This window comes from Mytilus edulis, chromosome 1 (assembly GCF_963676685.1).
Source record: "Mytilus edulis chromosome 1, xbMytEdul2.2, whole genome shotgun sequence".
NCBI lineage: Eukaryota > Metazoa > Mollusca > Bivalvia > Mytilida > Mytilidae > Mytilus > Mytilus edulis.
In genome coordinates, this window is record NC_092344.1 from 55688297 (window position 1) to 55714958 (window position 26662).

General features: G+C 31.7%; 1 protein-coding gene across 1 annotated transcript; it reads left to right on the forward strand.

Moving 5' to 3' along the window:
* The first annotated feature begins 11948 nt into the window (after positions 1-11948).
* LOC139485052 (heat shock 70 kDa protein 12A-like) lies at positions 11949-21394 on the forward strand. The gene is made up of 5 exons (XM_071269169.1): positions 11949-12063; positions 13781-14104; positions 15682-15900; positions 17945-18098; positions 18819-21394. The coding sequence occupies exons 2-5, from the start codon at positions 13793-13795 to the stop codon at positions 19874-19876; spliced, it is 1743 nt and encodes a 580-aa protein (XP_071125270.1). The 5' UTR covers positions 11949-12063; positions 13781-13792; the 3' UTR covers positions 19877-21394.
* The last annotated feature ends 5268 nt before the right edge of the window (positions 21395-26662 follow it).

Sequence of the window (26662 nt, forward strand, 5' to 3'; positions counted from 1 at the left end):
GATCAACATACGTGCTATTTAAACATTTCGAGAACAAGTTATTTTAAATTTTTCGTAATATATGTATTCTAGTGAAGTATGTTATCAAAAGCCTTCGTTCGTTGTCATTGTCATAATCTGAAAATATAACCAGTAAACAAGTACGTCTTTAAAAGTTTTGTCCTCGTTTATCAATGTAACTTGACCTGTCTACTTAAACTTTACGATTTTTTATATGTGATTTCATAATCAAGAAAAATACATTGTAATTCTTATATGGAAAATCCCCATTTCTTTCGGTATAATCATGTCAGTCATTCAAAAGACAATTTGTACTTCGGTACTGACATGATTTATAACAAACCATTCTAAATTTTTCCGTTTAAAAACTTGGATTTGGCTGTTTTTTTAAGGTATGTTTTGTCATATAGCTCTTCAACGTTTTCGTTATTTATACATCCTCGACTTTCAAGTATTTGGCTTTGGGCGTTCCTGATGAAAGTATATCCAGAAAAGCGCTTCGGACGCATAAAATTATTAAACGTGTTGTTTTCATTTTTTTCTATTATCTTTTTTCACTTTCATATCTGATGTTTGGTTTATTTAGTAAGGGTAATCTTTTACAGTCTCTGTTAAATTTATTTATAAAATTTTAAGGACGATTTAGAGATTGGCACCAATTACATTTAATTCTACAAATTACATTTTTGATGCGCATGTAAAAGAGTTCTTTAATCATAACTTCCAGTCTTATAATTCAATACGCCAGACGCGCGTTTCGTCTACATAAGACTCATCAGTAATACTCAGATCAAAATAGTTTCAAAGCCAAACAAGTACAAAGTTGAAAAGCATTGAGGACCCAAAATTCCATAAAGTTGTGCCAACTACGGTTAAAATAATTTATGCCTGGGATAAGAAAATTCTTAGTATTTCGAAAACTTCATACTTTTGTAAGCAGGAAATTAACAAAAATGACCATATAATTGATATTCATGTCAACAGCGAAGTGCTAACTTACTGGGCTGAAAACGTACGTAAATAAATGGGAGCTTTTGAGAGAACTTTGTTGAGAAATTCGATGAAATGACCTCGAAATTCTAGCTTCATCATATAATATGGACTATTCTCTATTTTACCTAGCTTTGATATCAAACTTGTTCAACATGTTTAAGTTTCGTATATATATTTATGAAGGCTTTTACTACAACTCATTTCCTCTGACCACCGCCCCTTTAAAACACAATAACTGAAAATATTCCCTGCTTCACTCCTCCTATTTTCGTACATACCGCTAAAAAAATAACTGATTTAATAAAATACATCAGCTGAAAACACCGAAAGGTAATTAAAAAATTAAAAAAAGATAGAATAATCATTCTTGAAGTTATTGGTTATTAGAATCCTGACCATGAGAGGTCCTGTAATCAAGGCAGATGTGAGTTAAAAGGAAATTTTTAAAATATATCTTTGTTCTTGACAACGCGTTTTACCAGGTAAAAGAAAATATGCGTTAGGTAAGACTAAGGACAGATTTAAAAACATAAAAATAGATGGTGTGCAACTTTACTAAAAAAAAAAAGAAAGAATGTAAAGCAAATTAGAAACACAAGTTGTATAAATCTGATACTATAAGTCAGATGAGAAACAAATAATTAACTAAACACTTATTAAAATTAAGGAAAAAAATAAATAAAAAAATAATGAAATTCACAAAACTAAAAAGTTTTGTAATAAATGAAAAAAATAAACAATATTAGTATTATCATGCCTCCTCAGGAGTACTTGCTACTTGGCTAGCGATACCTTCGTAGATTTGAAGAGGTATCAACTCAGTGGTAGTGTAAATAATAACAATACCAAAGAATGATTATTTTTCTGCACCAGAAGCGATTTAAATGTCTCTTAATATTGTGTTCGTATTGCTAGGTCTATAGTTATCTTTGTTGTGTTTTGTGAATTATTATTGGTCTGCTGGTCTTTTTCTTTTTAGTCATGCCGTTTTCAATGTAAACACAAGAAGATGTGTTATGATTACCAAATGACACTGAAGCAAACAATTAACAATAATAGTTCACCGTACGGCTTTCAACAAAGAGCAAAGTCAAAACCACATAATTGTACAAAATGATGAACGAAAACCAAATATGTTACACAGCCAACAAACAACAACCACTGAATTGCATAGACCTGACTTCAAATAGGCACATATAGAACGTAACTGAGTTAAACTCGTTTTGATGCGCCAATGTCCTATAATAGAGTTTCCCCTAACTGACAAAAGAGCATGGTAACTTCAATGAAAAAGGGCAACTACAAAACGCCAAAGATTACCAAAAGGACACATAAATTATGCAAATAAATAAAAACCAAAAAGGGCAATTAATCTTTATATTGCATTGGTTCAGTATGGACTGACAGTTGTTAATAAAATCAGAGCTAAAGATATATAGCAATCAATAAAAGTGTAATACGATTAAAACGAATTATTTAAAATATTTAAAGTTTTCCACCTGTATTTGCATTCAAAAGGTCCCTGGAAATATACCATGCGTTACACTTTAATCGTTTTAAAAAGCGTGAAGTCCTTTACAATAAAGTACTTGATAAAAAAAACTTGTATACATATCGTTCCTCGAAACAAATCGAAAGAGACTTAGCCCCTGATTTGTAGCACAATACAACGGGTGCAAAATGTGAAGCAGTAACGCTTTCTTTTCCATGGTACATGCATTATACCCAGCTTTTAATGTGATTTGTTTTGGTAAATGTTAAGTTTTCGATACGGCATTTTGTTATTGTTGGTTGTACTTTTGTCGTTGAATGTTTTACCATGATGTTGTTTGTTTTTATTAGACAGTTTTTTTGCGATTGCACCATTAAAACAATTTTCATTTTGCAAGGGTAAATTTCTGTATTTTCATTAAGTATTCTAGGACAAAATATATAATGGTTTCTAATGTGGGAAAAAACATCATCACAGATCTCAGTTCATACTTTGGCATGGTGAACTGTTCATCAAATTAACATGCTAAAACCAATATGATATGTGATGATTACACACATCAACCTGTTGATATGCCTGATTTTCTTGCAACTAAATTCTTTTAATCTATCATATGCATATAATTTAAAGTTTTTTAAAGGTCTTATTTTTTGTAAAAATAGTTGTGTCATTTCCATTTTCTTTTATTACTCTTTGTAGGGTTGTAGTTTTAATATGTATTTCCTATCTTTTTCTCAAAATCATCTCATATACGAAAGTAAGATAACATATAACAGAAACATCTTTTTACCCTTTAACATCTGAACTGTCTTGAAATCAATACACACACACATATCTAAAGCTCTATTTTATCTTGTTTCCTTTATTGAAAGTTCCAAGAACTTGTTCTATTTTGCGGTGAGAGGTATTCTGTTGTAATTTTTTAATTACTTCAATTTGAACAGTTTTGGATAAATATTTTATTGTTACATATCACGGTAGGTTTAATGTCCGGCTTGGATCGAGGTTCTTCGAGTGATTTGGTCCATTTTTTCCGAGTGTAGTTTGGGCTTTTTTGAGTGATAACACATGGGATAAGTTCAATTAACTGCTTTTTCGTAATTATAATAGGTTTGTTTACATTTCTACCCATCTTATATTGAATACTTTACATGTTTCGATAAACAAAGGAACACAATTTCCTTGTATTTAAACCAAAAATTCAGTTTTTGTTGTTTTTTCGAGAACACCTGTAAAATCGTCCGGGGTTTTTTGACAAATGGTCCGGGTTTGTTACAGAAAATTTGAATAAGAAAAAAGGTATTCTAGACTTTAAAAAATGACTTTTCTAGCTGATACCTGTAATTTGATGAATGAAAATATTATCTATTCTCAATAAATCATAAAAACATAATACTACATTGATCAAAACTAACCTTTTTTGAATTTAATGCAAGTTTTCTGTTCGGAAATCGTGCTACCACAACTTTCCAGTATTAAATTAGAAATTATTAGATCCTTTATAAAAGGTAGTTGGAACAAAGTGCAGGAGAATCATAATCTTTTTAACTTCGTTTCGTGGTACCTTTGTTAGTTTAAACTTATTTATTAATAGTTGATTTGGAAACAAGTTGTTGCAACTTATATTAATACCTTTCCACTTTGGTACTTTTGTTGTCAACAAAGTAAATAAAAATTTCGTGGTGAACCATGGAGTTTTCATACGGGACGCATTATGGTACCACGTCGTCCATTCGTCTATCGTCAGCATGTCAGACAAAAACTCAAAAAGGCTGTAACCAATGCAATTTACATGAAACTTAGTTGAATTGTCTATTGCCGGATATCATCCCTTTCGATTTTTAAAAAAAATATTATTTTACGTTTCCGAGTTATGGGATTTTATTAAACATTATAATGTTTCTTAAGAGCATGCGTCACTCACTTTAGTCTTTTTGCTGCAGTGCATGTCAAACAAAGGGCACTCTTCAACTTTAAAGAGAAGAATAGAATTCATGGCAAAACTATCTGTTTTGGTGATGGTGACTTGAATGTAGGTCTTATTTTACTGAAAATTCTTGCTGTTTACAGTTATCTTTATCCATAATGAACTTGGTCAAGTTGTTTCAGACGTGAAGATTTTTGTAAAAGTTAAGTTGTTTTTTTACATTGACATTATTTATAGTTGTCATAACGAGTGAGAATAGATATCGCTTTTTATCAACTCGAATTTTTTAATTTCAATATACTAATAAACGAGCCTTTGGCGAGTTTATTATTACTATTTGAATTAAATATCAAGAGTTTATATCAAGCGATATCCCATTCTCACAAGTTATTAAACCTAGTTGTCTTAATCCGGCCAACAATCTCATCGCGTTAAACTAAAAATTCCGAGAATCGTTGTTCTAGTATTTTGCACACGAAATGTACATCGGCGTAACCTATGAAGGTGATCAATGACCTAACGAATAGCCAGTAAAAATGCTGTAATATCGTCCTATAATGCTGTATAAGGTGTCAAACCACCAATTAAAATTCCCTATCTGTTCTACCAAATTTTGCAATTTTCACAGCTTTCTAAAAATCTTACCCTAAGTTTAACTTCCTAGAAACCAGGTATATCCTGATATGCACATGTATCATCTTCCTACATGTCAATACCCTTAAAGCCTTCTAATAGAGGTACTCCGAAAATTAAGGAACCTTAGTGAGCGCGCTCACATACCCCACGTCCCCACATGGTCATTGGAGAAATTAAATAAGTGTAAGAAAAGAAAATTATATAAGAAAAAAAAATTGAATCATAATTTCCTGTCAATATGAACATCTACATTGTATGTCCTTATTATCTACAAAGTTTCATGGAATTCCGTTGTGTGGTTTCAGAGGAGTTGCGATAACTAACTGTTGCAGTAGTACATTAAAGCAAATAAGTTCAAAGGGACGTAACTCTTAGAAAAAATATTGAATCGTAATTTCCTGTCGATATGCACATCTACGTAGTATGTCCTAATTATCTACAAAGTTTCATGTAATTCTGTTGTGTGATTTCAGAGGAGTTGCGATAACAAACTGTTGCAGTAGTACATTAAAGCAAATAAGTTCAAAGGGACGTAACTCTTAGAAAAAATATTGAATCGTAATTTCCTGTCGATATGCACATCTACATATTATGTCCGTATTATCTAAAAAGGTTTCGTGAAATTCTGTTGCGTGGTTTGAGAGGAGTTGCGATGACAAGAAACAAGACTTGACGGATGGACTGACGGACGGGTCAAAAACATTATACCCTCAGCAACTTCGTTGCGTGGGGTGTAATAACCCTTGATTTTCTCGAAATGTTTAATTAATATAACGTGGAGCGCAATAACCCTCTAATTTTAATTTTAACTCATAGACAAGTAAATTCTGGCTCAAAATGGTCTAAATATATTTCTTTTTCACCAAAAGTTTGATTTTTGAAAATGTGTTGGTTAGTTTAAGTAAACAATGACATCGAAAGCACTATTTTGTGTCAGAGTAGGACTACTTTTACATACGTTTTACATTGGAGGGAGTTGATGGTATGACACCAGCAGATCAAATTAAGAGTTTCGTATTTTCATATCACAATCTGTGTACGTGATGATACGAGACTTTTCTATTCATGCAAGAAATAGATAACAAGACACAACCATCGATAAGAGAAATGAACTTTGAAAACGTGATAGGTGTATCATGCGATCATGGCGCTGCTGTTTATTAAAAAAACGGAAAAAGCAACCTCAGTACTGGACAGCAAAGAAGAATCAGAAAAGCTCTATGTATTAAAACACATTCTACTAATGGAGGCCTGACCCCCGCCCAAACACAAAACAAAACATGAATGAAAAATTAAAAAAAAACAGACACAATTAATCCGCTCGATTTTTATTCCAATTGACATAAGCATTTGAATTAGATTTTATACATAATAGATAATGATATGAATAGCTCATCAGGAATATAAATATATGTATGTACGTTTCAATCAAAATTATTTATGCGTACATTATATTGTTGACATCACGAATATGTACTGTACATGAAAGTTATAAAGTATGACAAACAGCAAAATATATACAATTGAACGAATATTTATAACATGTAAGTGTTAGAACACCATTATCAAACTGACGAGTGCATTGGTTCATGCCTGGAAAAGTGCTCAATTTGAAACTTTGTTTATTATTTTAATCGTAAATACACTGACAGATAGCATTTTAAACTATAGGCAATTTGTATAATCACTCGAAAAAAATTGGACACACTCGAAAAAGCCCGGACTGCTCTGTAAAAACCCGAACATTAATAAATGAATTTAGTCTCAAAATGTCGTTTTCAATGCAAAAACAAGAATTTTTGTAAAATGTCTGTATTTCGTAGGATATATAGATTCCATGGATGCATTTCCTTCAACATTATCAGTGTATATGTGTATAAAAATAGCTTTATTCTGTATTTTGGAATTAAAGCATTGTAAGGCTTATTTAAACTTTTTTTTAACAAAAAATAATGTCGGGTTGGTAATATCTTTCTATATCAAATACTATCATACATAATATAACTTTGTATATTAAACACAAGCGGCTATATCACGTCTTGTTAGAGATGAAGTCTGTTTGTTTACATTTTTATTCATTTTCACTCGGAAAAAAAAGGGGTCACACTCGAAAAAGTCGTATCAAATCACTCGAAAGACCACGATCCTAGCCGGACACTATACCTACCGTGCATATGATCCTATTTATAATTTGTACAATTTGACAATTGCTATACCATGTTTGGTTTTGGTTTGTTTGCAAAAATGTTAAAATAGTCAAATGAGGGACATTGATATTTTTTTGTCTTTTCATTCTTTGTTAAATGTTAAAATAAATCAGATAAGGTATACTTTAAATGTTTTATTGATTCACGACATGTATCACCTTACCCTTACAATTGGTTTTTTTTTCAAAACTGGTAAGTTTCATTTAAAAGAATCATACAATGATTTATTTTTAACATACACGACATTTGAAGAATGTTGAAGATAATTTCCCTATTGTAAGATTCCTCAATTTGCAGAACCAAATTTTTCGACAGAAATTATTAACCATTTATTCTCTATCTTCTCTCCTTTTTACCTTATATTTTAGTGTTTGAAAACAAAGTAACATGCTAAAGTGGTTCTGTTGTTCTTTTAATTAGAAGTAATAAGTACCTGGATACATGGATACGTGAGTTTACGAAAAGTTGTTCAAACTATCTCTGCTCTTTAATGTATTGAAAGTGTTCTTTTCCTTAGTTCACACTAATTTAATTCCTTGTTCGACGGAGCCGCCCGCAAGTAATCGTGTCTATTTCCACCACCCTTTTTTGTAGACACTGAAAAGATATATTTACATTAATTCCTTCTACTTTACTTACATTCCCCTGCAAATTCATGCTGATTTTCGTTGTTAGAATAAAGTACGCAGAACTTCTGAGGGAGAAGTGTTACCTTCAACTGCAATATTATTTTTCGGCGGAACAAAACTATCCAAACCCGCTATATGTCTATGCGTCTGAGTCAGGAGCCGATTGTTCAGTGGTTGTTGTATGGTGGTGTGGTTCATAGGCATTTTTCCGTTTGTATATAGATTAGATCGGTGTTTTTATACGACCGCAAAAATTGAAAATTTGTTGGTCGTATATTGGTATCACGTTGGCGTCGTCGTCGTCCGAAGACTTTTGGTTTTCGCACTATAACTTTAGTATAGGTAAATAGAAATCTATGAAATTTAAACACAAGGTTTATGACCACAAAAGGAAGGTTGGGATTGATTTTGGGAGTTTTTGTACCAACAGTTTAGGAATTAGGGGCCAAAAAGAGCCCAAATAAGCATTTTCTTGGTTTTCGCTCTATACCTTTAGTTTAAGTAAATAGATATCTATGAAATTTTGACACAAGGTTTATGACCACCAAAGAAAGGTTGGGATTGATTTTGGGAGTTTTGGTTCCAACAGTTTAGGAATTTGGGGCAAAAAAAAGGGCACAAATAAGCATTATTCTTGGTTTTCGCACAATAACTTTAGTATAAGTATATAGAAATCAATGAAATTTAAACACAAGGTTTATGAACACAAAAGGAAGGTTGGGATTGATTTTGGGAGTTAAGGTCCAAACAGTTTAGGAAAAAGGGGCCAAAAGGGGGGCCCAAATAGGCATTTTTCTTGGTTTTCGCACCATAACTTTAGTTTCAGTAAATATAAATCTATGAAATTTAAACACAAGGTTTATGACCATAAAAGGAAGGTTGGTATTGATTTTGGGAGTTTTGGTCCCAACAGTTTAGGAATAAGAGGCCCAAAGGCTCCAAAATTAAACTTTGTTTGATTTCATCAAAAATTGAATAATTGGGGTTCTTTGATATGCCGAATCTAACTGTGTATGTAGATTCTTAATTTTTGGTCCCGTTTTCAATTGGTCTACATTCAGGCCCACAGGGTCCAAATTTAAACTTTGTTTGATTTCATCAAACATTGAATAATTGGGGTTCTTTGATATGCCAAATCTAACTATGTATGTAGATTCTAAATTTTTGGTCCCGTTTTCAAATTGGTCTACATTAAAATCCAAAGGGTCCAAAATTAAACTAAGTTTGATTTTAACAAAAATTGAATTCTTGGGCTTCTTTGATATGCTGAATTTAAACATGTACTTAAGGGCCCAGTTTGCAAGTTGGTCCAAATCAGGATCCAAAATTGTTATATTATTTATTGTGCAATAGCAAGAAATTTTCAATAGCACAGTATTCAGCAATAGCAAGAAATCTTCAATTGCACAGTATTGTGCAATAGCAAGAAATTTTCTATTGCACAGTATTGCGCAACAGCAAGAAATCTTCAATTGCACAGTATTGCGCAATAGCAAGAAATTTTCAATTGGAGTTATCTTTCTTTGTCCATAATAGTAGTTGAATCAACTTAAATCATTGTTTTATACAATATGCAATGTATATTCACTTTGACTACCAAATGATAAATTAAAACAATCTTTACCATTCAGTGATAACAAGCACTTTTTTACATTTTAATATTTTATGATGTATTTAAATGAGTAGTTATTGTTGGAAACTGCGTTAGAAATTTGAATTGAGATCAGTTTTGGAATAAGGGAAAAGGGGATGTGAAATAAAAAAAATTGGGGGGGGGGGGGTCAATTTTCTCATTTCAGATTTCATAAATAAAAAGAAAATTTCTTCAAACATTTTTTTGAGAGGATTAATATTCAACAGCATAGTGAATTGCTCAAAGGCAAAACAAAATTAAGTTCATTAGACCAGAACCCTATGCTGTGTCAACTATTTAATCACAATCGAAATTTAGAGCTGAATCTAGCTTGAATGTTGTGTCCATACTTGCCCCAACCGTTCAGGGTTCAACATCTGCGGTCGTATAAAGCTGCGCCCTGCGGAGCATCTTGTTTTCTGTTTGAATTGTTTTACACTAGTAATTTTGGGGTCGTTTATAGCTTGCTGTGTGGTCTTTAAGGGCCATTTTTGTACAAACACCTAGTGGAAACTTTGTGCAAAGCATTACTATTTATTGTGTCAATGCATTTAATGGAAAAAAGTTATTTTAAGGCAAATAAAACCGACTATGTAGAAAATCCACAAACTTTAAAACAAAGGTTTTTGCTTTAAAATTTTAAACATAGATTACTCACTTGTTTGTTTATGACGTGCTAGCGTTAATTGATTATAAAAAGTCGTGCTGAGTCACTAAAGTGGAGCGCGCCCAAGAAGGTGTACTTGAATTGGTCATTATTTATATTAGTTTTAACCAATATCTAAATTTATAAACTTGTTTTTATGAAATCATTACGAGCATACAAATTAAGGAAGAGGCTGTTGATTTCTATAAAATGTCCAAATGCATGAACATGGAATCAACACAATGGTACATAATTCTTAACTTTGGATACATAATCAGGTTGATAATAACCCTCCAAATGAATATTCCCTTAAATGGTGGACTTTCCCTCAGACAAGGGGTCACTTTACTGTTGAAGTGAAACAAAGCGAAACTTAAAACGCAGGGAATTTCGACATGCTGATTGGGTGCTGATCTCAGGTCATTAGGTCACTGACGTCAATAACATAGTGATGCAAATGGCGGTGATCGGAATGTTGACATTTTGTCGAGTCTAAAAATGGACAAACGGGACTTAAGCTTACTCTTAGAATGTATGGGCCTCGTTTACAATATTCATGCCTTACACTAATAAAATAACAAGGTTATAAAGCTGGAACGTGTGAAATAAAGGTAAACAGAGGGTGGGAACAGTCGTTCAGTTCGGGGACCCCCGTGGTCAAACAGTGAAGACGAACTCTATATTATTATTCCCAGAGACCTTATTAACAATATTTACTCACAATAACAATATATAGGTATACACACTGTCCATCAAATGTCTGTATACGCGTTGGCTCACAGTAAACGACGAACGCGAAAATAGAATAGTGTTTAATGAGTAGCCCGAAAGAATTGGATGTACAAACCTACAGCTTACTCCCTAAACCGTAACAATATGTATTAAAATCCAGGAATATTCCAGATATTCCGGTCCTGAAGGAACACCTACTTGGCAAATGTTTGTTTTTGTTTTGAAACTATTAAAACGCAAATTTAAAAAGAATAAAATACAATAATAGCGCATGTTCATCCAAAATAACATTAATAGTTATCAAAGGTACCAGGATTATAATTTTGTACGCCAGACGCGCGTTTCGTCTACATAAGACTCATCAGTGACGCTCATATCACAATATTTATAAAGCCAAACAAGTACAAAGTTGAAGAGCATTGAGGATCCAAAATTCCAAAAAGTTGTGCCAAATACGGCTAAGGTAATCTATGCCTGGGATAAGAAAATCCTTAGTTTTTCGAAAAATTTAAAGTTTTGTAAACAGAAAATTTATAAAAAAAAAAAATTGACCACATTATTGATATTTATTTCAACACCAAAATGTTGACTACTGTGCTGGTGATACCCTCGGGGACGAAACGTCCACCAGCAGTGGCATCGACCCAGTGATGTAAATAGTTATCAAAGGTACCAGGATTATAATTTTGTACGCCAGATGCGCGTTTCGTCTGCATATCGGGTAACATATTCGTTTTAATTTACAATGATTTATATTTCCCTTTACAAACAAATTCATGTGATCATTTCATCAATCAGTTGACCGAACTTTCCTAGGAGGAAATTTATTGTGTATAACAATCTTCACTTCTCTTAATCTTCTATCTTTAACTTTTATCTATTTTGTTCGCACGTCACTGATGCGTCCTTGGAAAAGGATACGCCCGTCTTGACAACAAAACTATATACTAAGCATTTCTGATGAGTCTATTAATAAATTGGCGTAAATACAGTTTAAAGGTCGTTTTAATTTTGCATTAGTTAATTCAACAGTTCCAAGAATGACAATGCGGTGAGAGGTGTAACATTAGAATCTATTTTTATGTCTTAGCTATGGATTGTATTATTACATAGGCTGCTTTAAATACTTTTTACGATTTTACAACTTCCTGTACTTATGCATTATTCGGTGAGTTGATCTTATTTCGTTTCATTTGTATAATGTGATAAATAATCAGTCAAAATATGTTTCTAATATTTTGTTGATTTACGTAAACCTATCAGTTGGGGGGAATTATTTATCATAAGGTTCGTACACTTATTTTCATCAAATTATGCACTTTGTACATGGGTGTTTACCGTAATGGCATTTCGAAATCTTTTCAAACTAAAACATCAAATATGCCCGAATGTTACTGCACAAATGTCATGTGAACAACCTAAACAACATTTTATCCCAACCGCTATATCAAATTGTCAATGAGGTTTTAAACTATTGCCAATATTATATAAGAGAAGGAGCACATTTTTCGAAAAAATATTACAGTTTAGCCGTACGATGACCTAAATTTGTTAATGTTTGTGTCATTTTGGTCTTTTGTGGATAGTTGTCTCATTGGCATTCATACCACAGCTTCTTTATATATTATTCTTTCTTTTCGAATGATCTGCAAAAAGATGTGGTCTTTCTATGTGTATGTGACGTCATCATCAAAAAACTTGCGGCAAAGATTGTATACCACAAACATGCGGTGCAAAAAGAAGTACACTTATCCGGATTTATCCCTTTTATGTTTCTCTTTCTAAATGAAATATGCATCATTGCATAAAAAATGTTAAGTGTTAGATTCTTTTTTTTTAATGAATGTACTTAGCGTGTACTTTAATACTCCTGCGAGAAAAATAAAAGTGAATAATGGATTATTCTATGGTTTGGTTAGAGTATTTTAGCTGGCTAGACAGGACCCAAATATTTAAACAATACAAATCTGTTGCAAACCTTAAAACCTTAAAACCCTTTAATCTCAAGAACCTGTGTCGCTCACCTTAGTCTATGCGAATATCATACAGAGCACACTCTCCAACATTGTAGACATGAATAGTGAATCTTGTATTACTGAACTTTTAGTCAGTTTATTTTCTGTGGCTTATTATTAGTGTTTATTTATCTATTATAATGAGGCATAACAGAAAAAAAGTTTCTCCCTTAATATCATAGTTGTCATGATAAATTGCAAAAAATAAAAAAAAATCATAAAATTTGTTATTTATGGGCAATAACTTCTAAAATAGTTTTATAACAGTTTTGACGTATATATGGACAATTGGTAGAGCTCATTATTCTGAACATATGTTTTCCTTTCAGATTTTTTTCTATTTATAAAGGTTCTAAAAATAATGGACAAAATTGTCTTTTTACCCCTATGTTTAACTTTTAGCGATTTCAGCGCTGTTGAGTGGTAGGCTGGGTTATCAGACACATTTTTTTTTTTAACTAAATACCTTTATGGTGATTGTGGTCAAGTTGGGTTAAGTTTGTCTCAGTAGTTTCAGAGGAGATTTTTGTAAATGATTACAAAAATTTACAAAAAATGTTAAAAATTGACTATGAAGGACAATAACTCTTAGAGCGGTCAATTGGTCATTTTTTGTAGATCTTACTTTGCTGAACAATTTTGCTGTTTAGAGTTTATCTCTATCTATTAAAATACTCAAGGTTATAACCAAAAATTACAAAATTTCCTTAAAAATACCAATTAAGGGGCAGCAATGAGTTGCCTGATACATCTGAAAATATCAGGGCAGATAGATCTTGTTTTGATGAACATTTTTACTTTGTATTACAATTGATTGATATTCTTTTTCAAATGAAATTTATCATATTTATTGTTCAGTGTTCTTTACAGAAATAAAGCATAATGCAGAAGAAAGGAGATCATCTTTTGGTGGCAGCTATAGACTTTGGTACAACTTATTCCGGTTATGCATTTTCAATGCGCCATGAATTTATAACAGATCCCCTTAAAATACATGCAAATCAAGCATGGAATTCTGGTGGAAGGGCTCTTCTGTCACTAAAAACGCCAACATGCCTACTGTTGAACGACAAAAAAGAACTTGACTCATTTGGTTATGAAGCTGAAAACAAGTATGCTGACATTTTGATGGATGATGAACAAAACAATTACTACTACTTTCAACGCTTCAAAATGAATTTACACAACAACACGGTTAGTATTCAAAATGAAATTATTTTTATAAAATGTCCCTTAAGGTGGTACCTAACACTACAGGGAGACAACTCTGTAAAATCAGCTAAACGTTTTAATTACCTTGTGTTGTAAAGGGAATATTAAGCTTCACAATGATCAAAATAAGTATTTGTCAAACTGCCATATAACCAGTGTAACTTTTCTGATAAAACGGTTGGTTCAAATTTTTAGAAATTTTTATATTTTTGTCAAGGGTCAAAGTTAATACTTTGACAAAATTTTATGAAAATTAAACGAGCCAAATTAATTTTAGTGAAAGTGTTGGGTACCACCGTAATTATCAGTTGCAAAATTGATAAGAAAAAGAGAGACAGAAGATACCAAAGGGAAAGTCAAACGAACCGACATTGCCTTGTCAAAAAAGACAACAATCTACGAGATACAACATAGAAACACAATGGCTAAGGAACACAGATCAACTCAAAATCCGGGGAATCTAAGTGCTATGTCAAATTTAGAAGATCCTTTTTTCCATGTGTCACCCTTCGTGTAGTCAATGGAAGTTCTAACCCCGTGATAAGTCTATTTATGTAGACGTTTGAGATAAAGAGAGAATAAAAAAGGACGGGAATGTTAATACAAGAATTGGAACATAACAAGCATTATAAGTGAATATAAATAAACAAAAGAGGTCATACCAAACTGGTATGTTCTTATCGTTGTGTACATATTAAATATCGCATTTATGTTTTTATGGAGCTGATATTTAAACTATTGCTCGTAAAAAAAATTAAAAAAAAACTGTTTATTAATGATAACTGTTATACATCCCTGGGCGTTCCTGATAAATGGAGATAAAGGAATGTGGTGTATAGGACACATGCAAATCAGTCGAAACACATGTTTTGAAATAATTGCTTATCTTACTTAAAAGATTCTGATAAGCTGTTTTAAGATCCAGTTGAGTTACAGCAACAGCTATTGGCCTTAATAAAACAAATAATAACAGACCTTTCTTGTCTCAGGACAAGATATCAAATGCCGGAAAATTAACTATGGGTATAACAGTTCTGATTAAGTCTTATTAATTCATGTTCGTTTTACTATGCATATATTACACACTGAAATTCAATAATGGAATATCAATTATTAATGCATGTGGGTTTGCTTTGTTAATCTGCAATATCCACCATTTGTTTTGCTAAACAATGTTTCTATAGCCTATATTTTTTTTTTTACACAAATGCACTTTTTGTATTTTATAACTTCCGACAATCTAGACACACCTCCAGAGTTGTGTTTATTTGTAAATGTTTTCAACAAGTGAAGTGAACAATTTTTTTTAAAGTATGAGTGTATTACACACACTCTTAAAGTAAATTCAATTTATATATATATCAATTTCCACAAAAGTACCACATTTCCAATACTAAATCAACAACAATGCACACGTATATTACCTTAAATTATTATAGAGCGTAGCAGTCCTCAGCTTTTGAAAAAGCTCTAGCTTGAAAAGAGTAATTTTCATTTTATTTTTATTTTTACATATTAATGTCAACATTCGCAAATTATAATGATTATTGTGCATTTAGAAAATTAAAAGTCACATGTTGCTGGAAGATATTAGTGGAAAATCTGTGCCTGCAATAGATGTGTTTGGTTTGTCAATAAAAGCACTTGTAACTCATCTCACAGATTTATTAGATAAGCAAGGAACTGGTATGGATAATTCGGAAATACAATGGGTACTTACTGTGCCTGCAATTTGGACTGATGCTGCAAAACAGTTAATGAGAAAAAGCGCAGTTAGAGTAAGTATGGTGTTTAAATGGGAATAGAAAAGAAATAAAATTCATATTCCTATACAAGAACGTTGATTAGTTATGTAGCAAATATTTGCATTTAAGTTAGCTTTACTCATTTAAATGGGCATTAAATCTCATTTCTTACATTACAGATGTATGAAACTTCTGGTGCAAAAACATTTTCAATAACATTATTATTATTATATTGAATTTAAGGTGGTATGGGAGTCTAAAACAAAAATGATAGAATGTGTTCATACTTTTCCAAAACGTAGTATATATTGATACATGTTCAAAAATATTCTATAAATTATAGGTCACCGCGCATTTTCTAAAGCTACAGGTTGTGACAAATGACACTTTTTGTATGGATTATACAGGGGAAATAAAAACATATTGTGATTAGAAATGAAACAAAATGATCGAATTGAAAAATAAATTAGGAAAAGATAGCTTTCAGATAATTCTTTGGGAATATCAAAAGAAAAGATAGGGTCACCGTACGTTTTTCCAGCTAAAATACAAAATAGGAAAATTCCATGTAGATTCCTTCAGAAAATGCACCGTTTTAGAGTTACTCCCTCCCTAAAAATGCCAATTTAAAAACATTTATAAACAACCAAAAATAAATAACACTTGTAAAAATATTAACATTTATATTGTTTATTCTTATAATTTTGTTCTTTTAAATGAAAAATCACATAAAATATCTGCATTCCTGCATCAAATTTTGCTAACTTGATAGAAAATCTGGACCTAAGTTTTTTCACAAACCAAGATGGCGGAAGACACCCAAACCACATTCAAGAAATATAATAGTCTATGTAAAGATCCAGAAAGATTATTGTCAGATAACCAATTAGAAAGACAAATGTGTATCAATTGTACACGTTTATATCTAACTTGGGTGCATAATGCATACTAAGTAATAAATTTTAAGTTTTCTTATATTGATTCTGCTTGAATCAGAACATTTCTCTAAGTGTTTATATTTATTCTGCAAGCATGATTCAAATATGGAAACATAAATACGTATAAGATTCTTGTTTTGGCTCGAAGGATACATAAATAGAGGTTATGACTATAAGATTGTTTGCCAACAAATTAGAAATTATAAACACCATTTGCTAATAGATATTTTGAAGCAAGACTAAATTTTAATTGTATTCTTTGCATTGCACTTAAAGTTCGCTTTCAGCGATACCATTCTTTGAAACTATATTATACAATTATAGCCTTTGTAATATATAAGGTCGATACAATGATATATTGACGTAAAACAAGTATATTGACTGAGGACGAAGTCCGAAGTCGTTATACGTTTTTGGGTCGACATATACTGTATTATACTCATACAAAGGCTATAATTGTTATATTATAAATTTCCGACCATATTTGAATCATAAAACGTCGGTGCAATATAGGCATATTCTCTTTTTTCGATCATTTAGTTTGTTTGAATTTTAATAACATCATATTGTCTCCTTGACAATAACAACATATTAGTTGTTATTTCAGTTTTTTAAATGTTTTTTGTATACATCTTATGCATTTAATTCGTATGATTAAATCGATCATAAATATACACTTGTTTTAATTGTTTTTTAACTATATCATGAAATTCATTACACGACGTCACACAGTAGATCTTCTAAAAATAACCGTGCGATGTCACTTTTGCTATTCGCCATTGTCTATCTACCTTCGAAAATATAGTTTAACATGTGACTATCTCTACAAGAATCAAATTAATTCAAATATACGAATTGATAATATAATGATGTAGTATTGCTGTCATTTTTTCTGTTTTTCTTTTTTGTCCTTCGAATGTTTTCATTGATCTTTATCCAGCATCTATTGTTCATTTAACGCTCGTTTCTGTAAATCATTATTTTAAAGTTATTGAATTGTTTTAAACAACATTTTTTTAAACATTTAAATTAATTATGAGATGTTTTTTAAGTGATACATGATTTTGTCGACATAAATAAATGTGGTAAATGCAAAATGCTAACGCAGAATAATTCCAATTATCAAAAATATCAAATAGGCAGGAATACCAGAAGATCGATTAAAAATTGCACTTGAACCAGAATCAGCATCGATTTTCTGCCAGTATCTTCCCACGAACAAACTACACGGAGCTGATGAAGGTTTTAAAATGACCGAACCGGGTTCAAAATATATGGTAGTGGACTTAGGAGGTATTGTATTAAAAATCACTAACACATTTTATCAAATAATGAGGTAGAAATGACAAATATATGTTTCACTCACTGGATCAAATTCCAAAAAATATCAAAGGTTTCCTTCAATTTGAATACAAAATTCTTTATGGCATACACGTAAAATGTTTATCGACAATTTCAAATGTTTCTATAACATCAGCGTTACACGTGAGGCTAAGCTAAACAGGGAAGCTAAATAACCATTTAATCATATATCAAAGTACCCCCTTTAATAATGAACAAAATATATTCCATAAATTCAGCTTTGTATGGGCCTGACATAACATAATGTGACTCATTTCAAACGAGAAAAAAAATATCGGCTTGATTTATTATACAAAAATAAACGAAAACAAGTATAACAGACAACAATAACCACTGAATTACTTGGGAAATGTTCATATATAATGTGGAGCGGACTACAGTTTTGGTAACTTTTAACTTTCGTCTTACCTGGGATCATTTTGAAACAGCACAATATTAAACAAAATTATGCAATAATCTTTCTTAACTCGTAAGATTGTTTCAAAGCAAAATAAGAACTCATATAAAGACAGAATATACATAGTACCGATTTCAGAGTACTCGTGCTATTTCGCTATATAAGCAGGCAAAACTTAAGGGACTGTGAAGAAATAGAATAAAAGCAAATACATAACACTTTACAAACAAATAACGGATTGTCTAACATTGTAGGAGGTACTGCTGATATAACTGTCCATGAAAAACTGTCAAATGGACAGCTGAAAGAATTGTGTAGAGCTGCAGGAAATGATTGTGGGGGTACTTCAGTTGATGGACAGTTCTTTCAGATGCTTGTAAAGATTTTTGGAGGTCCAATAATGAAAAAGATAAAAGATAAAGACCCGTCTGCTTATCTGGATCTTTTCCGAGAATTTGAAACCGTGAAAAGAACAATTACTCCTGACAAGGATTCAAAAGTAAACATAACTATACCGTTTGTTTCCCTTGATGCGCAATGCAATAATTTTCAGGGTAAAAATCTTGTCGATGTGGTTGAGTCGTCACCATACAGAAACCTGATAACCGTTCGAGGAGATAAGATGAGAGTTGATGCTAATCTAATGAGGTCTCTTTTTAAACCGACAATTGATAGCATCATTTCGCTGATGAAAGAAATTTTGCGAAATAAATCAGCTTCCGCGGTTTCTCAGTTACTACTTGTTGGTGGGTTTTCAGAATGTATGCTGATACAGGATGCTGTTAAGCGAAATTTTAAAGGGAAGAGGGTTATCATTCCGGAAGAGGCTGGTCTTTCTGTTCTAAAAGGAGCTGTATTATTTGGACATAGACCAGAATATGTTCGATCACGAGTTATGCGATTTTCCTACGGTGTACAAACCCGTCACATATTTGACCCAAATATTCACGACAAGAAATATCTGGCAGAAAACGAGAGCAACCCACAAATGTGCAGACAGATTTTTGGGAAAATAGTTGAAAAAAATCAAGAGGTATCATTGGGACATTTATTTACTTCTAGTCACTCGACTATCTTTCCTATGCAAAAAGCAATGACATTCCCAATATACGTATCTACAGATACAATGCCGATGTACACAGACGAAAGAAGCTGCACCTATCTAGGTTCAGCAACTATAAAGTTTCCCATTCCAATTGAAGCGAAAAGACATGTTAATACCGAATATACATTCGGAAATACTGAAATTGGCATGACTGCAGTTGATAAAAACACTGGAACAAAAATGACAGCTTCATTTGATTTGATCTAACATTCAGTATACATTGTATTACGTTTCCGTATGTGTGTAATGCACGAAAAGACATGAAAATCTTTTATAAAAATAACTTCTATATGTATACAATAGATAATTATGCTGATCTGTAACAATTCCATCGTTATGCCTTATATATCATGCACTGCATTACGACGCTAGTTTGTTCTATTATATTGTATTGTATTTCATTGTATTGCATTGTATTTAAAATGTATAATGTTTGTTTGTATTGCTTGACCCTTATGTGTGTAATTTTGCAATAAAGATTATTAAAACTGACGAGGAAAGGTAACTACCGGTCACCTAAATCTTTATTGTTTATTTATACTGCACTCGTTCTATTTGAGCAGTCAAAATATGTGACCATATATTTCTATGTCATATACAGTCACTGACCTGATATCACTTTTCCTCATGAATATTTGAATAGAAATTGCCGAAATTATAATTAATTATTCATACGAACTATTTAACCCGTTCTTGTCTCCCATGTATACAACGACTCAATCTTATTTCTTTTGCAATTTAAAAAAAAATATTTCACTTGTTAATATTTTTTGGTTTGCAAACTATAAATCATCCCATCGATTGCGGATTTCAATAGGTAATGTACATTTCATTGTGTTGCGTTGTCACTGAAGTATGCTATATGGACACTTCTATGTCATATTATAGAGCTAAATGGAGAGCAAAGAGAACTAATCAGACAGTTGATAAGTTATCTTTTATTGACAAAAGTCCCAATGAAAAAGTCCACCTTTCATTCTGTCAGCATATACTTGGGGTAAGAAAATCCTCATCAAATATAGCAACACGAACAGAGCTTGGTCGACTCCCTATTGAAGAGTATATACTCTCTCAAACATTGCTATACTTTTCCCGTCTGGAAACCCAAATTGTAAACCCCTTGTCAAAAGAGGCTTCTGAAATGTGTAAAAAAAATGCACTCAGAAGGAATATATACATGGTATACTTACCTTACTGATATTTTAACAATATTAGATATTGATCCAGAAATAATAACAACTTCACAAAATACAGGTACAGTATTAAATAACATAAAAAAAAGCAAATTAAATCTAATTGCAATGTCTTTTTCAATAATCTATTACTAAATGAAAGTAATAAAATTTTCCTATACAAAAATATTAAGATTAATTTGAAACAAGAATTTTACCTAAAACATAACCATTCTGACTCAAGAAAACTATTAACAAAATTCAAAATTAGCGAACACACTCTTTTAATAGAAAAAGGTAGACATCCTAAGATCCATAGAGATCAGAGATATTGCAAATTCTGTAATGAGATAGAGGACGAAAAACACTTCTTTCTCAAATGCCTTAAATATAAATTTTATAGAAACAAATATTTTGACTCCAATTAATTCGGAGTGGAAAGATACTGCTAAAGATGACATGCTTAAACTTAAAATAATACCAAACCCCACATCTCACAGTCAAATTAAAAATACAGTTTCCTTTATAAGACAGTCATTAGAACTGAGGACGGGAGACCTAAAACAATAATTTGAACTAATACATTTTGTGTTTTAATATTGTATTGTTTATTTTTGTATATATGTTAATATGTTTGTCACATGTTATGTTTTTGAATTATATGGCAATAAAATTATTTGATATATTTCTCGCCTGCATGATATGAGGCCTTTTTATAAAAGGTGGAAGTTTCACAATATATAAATCAAATAATAATATTAACACATTAAACAACAATTGAAAATATTTTTTTTTAGATTGCAGTATAAAGACAAAAATAGTGTATTGACTTGACATATGAACGAGATAAGTATTCGACCCGAAACGGGGAAAAAGCTCGGCACAGCCTCGCATTTTCACGTTTCTAAGCCTCATCCTTATATCGTTGATATGTCAAGTCAATGCACTATAATTGTCTATATATATTTATATATATATATATATAATTCGTCTAAACATACCATCAGCCGAACAATAATAGTTCTGTTAATTTGCGGTATCACCTTTTTTTGTTCTTCCCTGGTCGGAATTCGAACACATGGAAAAAAGGCATGATAACCTCAATGAACAAGAGCACGCAAAATATGGACAAAAAGGCACATAGATTATGCATAAAATTAAAGAAAGGGCAATAAATCGTTAAATTGCATTTCTAAAGTATGGACTGACAGTTGTTGATGGCATCAAAGTTCAAGATAGCAATCAATAAAAGTGTAATGTTTAGAAATATTTACAGACAAACAACAGTAAACAACATTCAGAACACAAAATTAGAGACTTAGCTAAACACACCCCACCAAAAACTGAGGGTGATCATAGATGATCAACACGTGGCATCTGTCGTGGACAACAATGACAACGGTTCATTTAGAAAGAAAAATATATTAAAAAGATAAAAATAAGTTGATAAATGATATTTCATTTTCATTTATGATTTCTATAAAAACGGGATGAATATAATTAAAATCTCCTCAATAAATAAACATAATTCATTCCATTCTTTACAAAAATAACTTGGTATAGATTTTATCCACATGTCACCAGTTGCCAGGGACACATTCTGTCATAACTATTAGTAACCAATTTGCGGATACTTAGGTATCCTGTTGAACAAAATGAGCAAATCGTTTTGAAAAGAGGAAAGTCTTACACATTAAAAATTGATAAAAGAAAATCCTTGCTTGCATATAGTTCCTCGAAACATACCGAAAGAGACTTAGCACCTGATTTGATGCAGAATACAACGGGTGCAAATTGTGAAGCAGGAACGCTTACCTTTCCATGGCACATTCAATATAGCCAGCTTAGTCTTAACATACTTATTTATAGTGGATTGGAAAACAAGTTATTGCAACTTATATTAATCCCTTTCTACTTAGCAGGTGCGAATGCTTCTTTGTAGTGGCAAAAAAAGGGTATTTTTCGAAATCTACTAGGATGTCTGTTACGTGCAAGATATATGGCTCTCTCTTAACACTGATGAGCCATTTATCGTCTCCTTCCGACGGACTATCATCGTTTTTCAAAACCTTACTCGCAAATGGTTTCAACGGAGAGCCGAAAATTCAGTCCCTGAAATATTCTCCCTGGATCGGAGATCAAACCAGGAACCTTTGTATTAGTAGTCCGATGCCTTTTCTTGATAACATTGTATAGCACATATATATCTTTCATCTTCTATATCAATTTACAACTTCAATATCAAAAACATCAAGTCCTTATACTACCAGGCTACCTCACTCTTATTTCACATGCAGCTCACTCATTCGCATTATTTCAGAAACCTAAACACAATACAAATAAAAGATAAAAAAGACTGATAAATGCCTTTTGTTTTCAGTGAAAAGACGAAATGTAAAACGTTTGAATCAATTGTTCGTATAGGGATTTGATTCCATTCTACCATGCAAATTCGCCATTAAAATCGTTGATATTCATCGATACGAAATAGATATATGAAGATGTGGTGTGAGTGCCAATGAGACAAATCTCCATCCAAATGACAATTTATAAAAGTCCATTCTAGGTCAAGGCACGGTCTTCAACACGGAGCCTTGACTCACACCGAACAGCAAACTATATAGGGCCCTTAAAATTACTAGTGTAAAACCATTCAAACGGGAAATCCAACGGTCTAAACTATATAGAAACACTGTTTATGAGACTTCAGTCAATTCTAGTAAGTCATAAGATATCCGAATAATAACAAACTATGATACAACTCAAATTTACAGATTCGTACTCATATTCTTACAAAAAAATTATTAACACATAATTTACAGGTTTTTTTATTTTCAGCATATTCAATCCCCATCAGTATTGCCTGGTTCACTTAGTCATTCATTAATTTCGTACTCCGAACATTTTTTAAATGTTCTGTCAAAACGTTATTGAATTTACGGTAATAGCGATTCCGATGTCCTAACCACTACACCAAGGCTCTCCTGCTTTTCATGTGATTTGTTTTGGTCAATGTTTTAGTATTTAGATACGGCGTTTTGTTATTGTTGGTTGTACTTTCGTCGTTGAATGTGTTGCCATGGTGTTGTCTGTTTTTATTAGATATTTTTTGCGACTGCACCATTATAATTTTCTGTATTTTCATTTAGTATTCTAGGACGAAGTATGTAATGGTTTCTAATGTTGGAAAATACGTCATCACAGTAGTTGTCTCCAGTTTATACTTTGGCATGGTGAACTGTTCATCAAATTAACATGCTAAAACCAATATGATATGTGATGATTACACACATCAACCTGTTGATATGCCTGATTTTCTATCAACTAGATTCTTTGTTAAATCTATTAAATGCATGTGCTTAGTTTTTAAAAGAGTCTATATTTTGTAAAAAATAGTTGTGTCATTTTCATTTTCTTATATTATTCTTTGTAGGGTTGTAGTTTTAATATGCATTTCCGTTCTTTTTCACCAAAATCATCTGATACATGAAATAAGATAATATATAACAGAAACGTCTTTTTACCCTTTAACATCTGAAGTATCTTGAAATCAATACACAAAAACATATTTTTAAGCTCTCTTTTAAAATTTTCTGTTACAAAACTTTGAATATTACAAAAAAACTAAGGATTTTCTTATTCCAGGAATAAATTACCTTAGCCGTATTTGGCACAACGTTTTGGAATTTAGGGTCCTCAATGCTCTTCAACTTTTTTACTTGTTTGGCTTTATAACTATTTTGATTTGAGTGTCACTGATGAGTCTTATGTAGACGAAAAGCGCGTCTGGCGTATTAAATTATAATCCTGGTACCTTTGATAACTATTTACACCACTTGGTAGATGCCACTGCTGGTGGACGTTTCGTCCCCGAGAGTATCACCAGCCCAGTAGTCAGCACATCGGTGTTGACATGCATATAAATTACATGGTCATTTGATTAATAATTTCCTGTTACAAAACTTTAAATATTTCGAAAAACTAAGGATTTTCCTATCCCAGGAATAGATTACCTTAGCCGTATTTGGCACAACTTTTTTTGGAATTTTAGGTCCTCAATGCTCTTCAACTTTTTTACTTGTTTGGCTTCATAACTATTTAGATCTGAGCGTCACTCATGAGTCTTATGTAGACTAAACGCGCGTCTCGTGTATTAAATTATAATCCTTGTAATTACTTTTTTAACAGTTCCAAGAACTTGTTCTATTTTTCGGTTAGAGGTATTCCATTGCAATATTTTAAGTACCTCATTTAGAACAGTTTTGTATAAAAATTCTATTGTTACATAGGATGCTTTTTATAATTTGTACATTATGATATTTGCGTTATCTATACCATATTCGGTAAGTTGATCTTTTTTTGGTTCATTTGCAAAAATGTTAAAATAGTCAGATGAGGGACATTGATATGTTTTTGTCTTTTCATTCTTTGTTAAATGTTAAAATAATCAGACAAGGTATACTCTAAAGTTTTATTGATTTACGAACCTTACAATTGGGTATGTTGTTAAAACCGGCAAGTTTCATTTAAAAGAATCATACAATGATTTATTTTTTACATACACGACATTGAATTATGTTGAAGATAGTTTCCCTATTATAAGATTCCTAAAATTTGCAGAACCAATTTTTCAACAGAAATGATTAAACCAATTACTACAGCTTCATCTTTTTTTTTTATTTTAACTTTTTTCAATGCTGGAATCTGTGAAAAAGTTAAAAAAAAAATAAGAGTTTCACGCTAAAGTGTTTTATTTTTCTTTTAATTATAAGTAATTAGTACATGGATATGTGAGTTTACGAAATATGTTACATATTAAGGCCGTGTTCACATTGACATAAACTCTGTGTTGTGTTAGTGTAACTCACACATAAACTAAACAGTTGAACGGCAAACGATTTAATGGCTTCTAAGGTCAAGACATTGGTCACGTGATAAAAGGTCAGAGTTTACGATTTTTTTGTAAACGTGCATGCCTCGTGGTTTTTGGACTCGTATCGTCTTATTTGTACTCGTACATTAATAAAAACCAAAGTGTTCAATTCTAGATTGAATAAGCTTTCTTATTTTATATAATTATAATAAAAAAGTATTGTTAAAATGTTATAAATTCACGAGCGAAGTGAAACTTTTTTTCTGAAAATTTGCGTAGGTCCACGGAAAATCCTTAATAAATCCTTAAATAGGTTTGATAACGTGTTGAGAGGTATAAAATATGAAGTAAAACCATTTTTTGCTCCTAATATTACAATATCAGATCACAAAAACCCCGGATACGCAATTCTGTCAGATTATTCGTAGCGAAGCGGAGATCAAAGGGAGATAACTCGGTACGCGCATCGTAGGAAATTGCAAGTTCACAATTCTCAGATCCGGACATCCTGGCATTTACACTTGTCAGGAGGTGATAAAATCCGGAATCCTCTAGATTTTTCATCTATTTGAAGGGGATAACTGATTATTTATATTGCCGATTATTTTTTAACCAGAGGTTATAGTATGTTAAAAATCAAAATGGAGATAGTATAGGGTGTCTTTAACAGTATTAAAAGAGTAAAATTACTATATTCAACTGGTTATGATATATATCAATTAAATTAATTTGCAATAAGTCTATGGAAAATCTAGAGGAATCTTATCCGCATCACCTATCAACATTGTTTACATAACAAAAATGCTAATCATTGATTGGTCAGTTACATGTTGTGATGTCACTGCAGATCTGAGAATAGTAAATATGAGTAAAATTAATGATTGCAGATCTATTTCGACGAGTTCTTGAATACCGTTCAATATTCCATGTTCCTCTACTGTTGTAACA